Source organism: Nematolebias whitei, chromosome 11, assembly GCF_014905685.2.
Source record: "Nematolebias whitei isolate Nwh7 chromosome 11, NemWhi1, whole genome shotgun sequence".
Classification (NCBI taxonomy): Eukaryota; Metazoa; Chordata; class Actinopteri; order Cyprinodontiformes; family Rivulidae; genus Nematolebias; species Nematolebias whitei.
This window is the reverse complement of record NC_056508.1, coordinates 48,137,030-48,141,175: the sequence shown is the minus strand read 5'-3', so window position 1 is coordinate 48,141,175 and position 4,146 is coordinate 48,137,030. Positions and strand designations below refer to the sequence as shown.

At 42.5% G+C, this 4,146-nt stretch overlaps 1 protein-coding gene across 1 annotated transcript in view; it reads left to right on the top strand.

Annotated features, from left to right (window-relative positions):
* The window catches only part of LOC119417383 (potassium voltage-gated channel subfamily D member 1), a 48,240-nt gene that overhangs the window by 43,543 nt on the left and 551 nt on the right, over positions 1-4,146 (top strand). The window contains exon 9 of the mRNA XM_037684586.1: positions 2,940-3,040. Within this exon, the coding sequence (XP_037540514.1) occupies positions 2,940-3,040 (101 nt within the window). The remainder of the gene's footprint in view (positions 1-2,939; positions 3,041-4,146) is intronic.

Below are 4,146 nucleotides of genomic sequence, written 5' to 3'. Positions count from 1 at the left end.
CTGGGACTCAGAGTCCATTGGAAACAGTTTCTGATCCTCAGAACCATCACCTGCTGAGTACGAAGCGTTTTTAGTGGAGGTACAAATCGACCGCTGCTTTTCCACCGTTAGCTAACAGCAGCTAAGTTACCGAAGCAGTTTCTGTTCTGGTTCAGGACCGGTTCTGGACCTGGTTTTGAACTGGTTCTGTTAAAAAGCAACTTGTTTTAAACACTAGCCCCACCCCCAGTTGCTGATGTCAGCAGCTCTTTGTTCTGATCCTGTAAAGAGTTGGTTATTCCTGAAACACCTGGTGTTAAATAAGAACTGGATCCAAACCAGTACCAGGACTGGAGGCTCGATGTGTGGAGGCGATCCGTTTGGTACCTCCGTCGTGGTTCTGGTCAGTTCCTGAAGTGTCTATTGTCCAAATGTTTGTCTGAAAAAGTTTCGAGTCCCGACAGGTTTATAGTAGGTCTGATGAAGACCACGCTCAGGTTCACCACAGGAATGTGTAGCCTGGTTCTAAGAACCAGAACCAGAACTAACAATGTCGGCCATGTTTGGTTTCAGGTCGATCTGGATAAACTTTTTAAAAACTCTGAGTCACTCTTTCTGAGTGGATGCTGACTCTGCACTTTTATTTTCCTGTTTTTATTTCTCTGCATGTTTTATTTTTATCAAAATGCACGGGCAGACTTTATGCTATTTTAGCTGTTTGTACATTAAAACTTTCAGCTCCTTCGGCTGATGGCTGCTGTGATTTTAGCTTTCTCTAATAATCTGAATGTTTATGAATCGTTCTCTCTATTGTGATCCATTTTTCTTTCGTACGTTTTTCAGCATCTTTCTCGTCCCGCAGTTTTCAGCTATTTCAACCAATCATGAATCAAAACGTTCGGCTCTTTCAGGACAATCCTGCTATGACTTTGGTATTGGTGCAACTTTAGCTGTTAGAAATATTTAGCTTTTTCTGCCATTTTTTCTCATAGAAAATGAATTGAGCTCATTTTACATCCTTCAGATCTTTAGAACTGTTTATAAAGTTTTACTGCTCTTTTCACGTTTTGTTCTGCTTCAGCTTCTTTCAGCTTTCTGCTGCAAATGTAAACTGTTTTCAGCTACTTTTAGCTAATTTCAGCTGTTTATTCAGCTGTTTTGTGCGCCTTTCAGATTCTTTTTACTAACTACAACATTTTGTGTTACTTCCAACTTATTTCTGCTATTTTCAGCTTGTTATGCTCCTTTCAGATTATTTCTGCAAGTTTCAGCTTTTTCTGCTATTTCAGCTACTATATAGCTGTTTTTATGCTAATTTTTGCTTTTTCAGCTAATTCCACATTTTTTGCACTAATTTCAACTTTTTTCAGCATATCTCATCAAAAAATATTCTTTCTCCACTTCTTGTAATTTCAACTTCTTCCTGCGTTGTTAGCTGCTTTTCAGCTGTTTTTTTTTTCTGATTTCAGCTGTCTTCAGATAATTTCTGCTTTTTGGTTCTCATTTCTGCTTCTTTCAGCCTAATTGGGCAATCATGTTCTTTCCACTTTCTTCTGCTAATTTAAGCTTGTTCTACCTTTTCAACTAGCTTTTTAGCATTTTTAGCTAATTACAGCTGCTTTCAGATAAATTCAAGTTTTTCATGGAAATTTCTACTACTTTCCACCTAATTAACTTCTTTATGCTAATTTCAGCTTGTTATGCTTAAGCTTAATTATGCTAGTTTCAGCCATTTCTGCTGTTTCAGCTGTTCTTTAGCTGTTTTTATGCTAATTTTATCCTTTTCAGCCAAATACACATTCCTTTCTTCTGGTAGTTTAAGGTTATTTCTGCCTTTCAGATACTTTTTATCCTTTTTTTTCTAATCTCAACTTTTTTTTAATCTACTTTCTTAATTTTTGTTCATTTTTTTAATTACTGCTTATTTAAAACTAATTCAGCAAATATGTGTTCTTTCTATTTCTGCTAACTTAGACTTGTACTTCCATTTCAGATACATTTCAGCAGGTTTTTCAGTACAGTTTATTTCTAAAGCTCCAAGTCACAACAGAAATACAATGTCTCTAGTTCTTATACTTTTCAAACATTTCCCCAGAAATTAAGAGAGATCTCTACAATTCCTTCAAAATGTTTGTTCTTAAAATTGGCAAGTTTTGTCTTCTTAATTTTAGCTTTTATCCAGCCTTTTGCTGCTTTAGGCCTTTATCTAATAATTTTGTGTATTTGGGTGAGTTTTTACTTCTGTGGGGGTATGGAGGTGGTTTTGACTTGCAGCGTGTCCAGCTCCTGGATGCTCCCGCGGCTAACGGACACCGTGGAGTTAGCCAATCGCATGGCCGCTCTCCTGCGGGCACGGCGGGGGCAGCAGCCTGTGGAGTTGTTCTGCACCCCCTGATGGCTGGACAAGGAGGTGCTGCGGCTGGTTCTGAAGCCCACAGACTCAGTCATGCACAGCTCACTGTACGTCATCTCATCTGTGAACTCGTGGTTCTGTGAAGAGACGAAGGAGGAGAGAGACCCTTTTAGGTCTGTCATACCTGTGTCAAACAGGAAAACTCTATTACAGCTGCTGTACAGGCGGGGTACAGGTGAGGGACAGGTGAAGGACATGTGTTGGACTACTGGGGTACAAGTGAGGTACAGGTGAGGGACAGGTGGGCTACAGGTGGAGTACAGGTGGAGTACAGGTGGGGTACAGGTGGGGTACAGATGGGGTACAGGTGGGGTACAGGTGTGGTACAGATGGGGTACAGATGGGGTACAGGTGTGGTACAGATGGGGTACAGGTGTGGTACAGATGGGGTACAGATGGGGTACAGTTGTAGTACAGATGGGGTACAGGTGTGGTACAGGTGGGGTATAGATGGGGTACAGATTGGGTACAGATGAGGTACAGGTGTGTTCGGGTCTCCCAGAAGTTTCGAGTTGACACGTGAGGAACTCACCGTGGTTTTCTCCAGGCAGTGCAGCAGGTGGTGGTGCTGGTGCTCGAAGGCCGACCTGGTCTTCACACACAGAGCCGTGATGTCACTGTCTCGGTCCTGAGAACCCAAAGACACGGGTCAGGATGCTGCCGTGACCTCAGGGAGCAGGTGCTCAACTGTTTCTGATCTTTATCTGACTGAGCCCTGAGCAGAACAACTTGTCTGACTTTAAACTTTGAATTTGGTGGTAAATGTTTAAAATGTGCTGGTTCTTCAGGTTCTGTTCACATGTCCAGCAGAACTCTAGAAACACGCTACATGGATGTGACTGTCACAGCTTCAGGGAGTGTGAACGTTTCCTCCTGATGGTCCAGAGACAGTTCTCTGAAGCTGCAGGTAAAAACTATGAAAAACTAAGATGTTCTGATCTGCAGCTCATTAAACCAAACAGCTGGACAGATGTTAAACTAAACAGCTGGACAGATGTGACCGTCAGATGGAGGAGGAGAACCACACACTGGTGTGTGTGTGTGTGTGTGTGTGTGTGTGTGTGTCTCACTCCCAGCGCCTGGTCTTCTTTGTACTGGAGGAAGGCGTTGGCTGTTCCTTTCTTCGCCATGCGGATTCGAGCCAAACGCACTTTCTGTTTATCAGAAACACACAGGAAAACAGCAGCGTCAGCGCTCACACACACACGCGCACGCACACATGCACACACACCGAGGCTGAGAAAGGAACCATCATCTCAGGTGAATGAAGTGTAATGTTTGCTGCACAGCTCCAGTTTTGAACTTCAGTTCAGCCTCAGAGGAAACTGGTTTGTGTTCACATTGTGCAGTTTGAACTCCAACAGAACGTCTCAAAAACTTTTCAACAGCCTGAGATGGAACCAGACGACCCTCGGTCAGGTCATTCATACACATTAATGCATTTTTAAACACAATTTGATTTTCTTTTTATTTACCACAAATCGAGCACATCTGACGCTCCTCATAAAAACTCTGAAGCTCCTACATCCAACTCTGGAACAACGAGACACAAAGACAAACCTGTCCTTTTCAGGCCTGCTCAGCAGTTTTGTTCCAGTTACTTCTGAGTTCCTATAGCAACACTAGGAAACACCTTGTATCTGTGACTTTCCTTCCCTCCATTGATTACGTGACATTATTTACATGAACGCTCCTACAAGAACCTGCAGATGTTGGATGCTGCAGATGTTGGATGCTGCAGATGTTGGATGCTG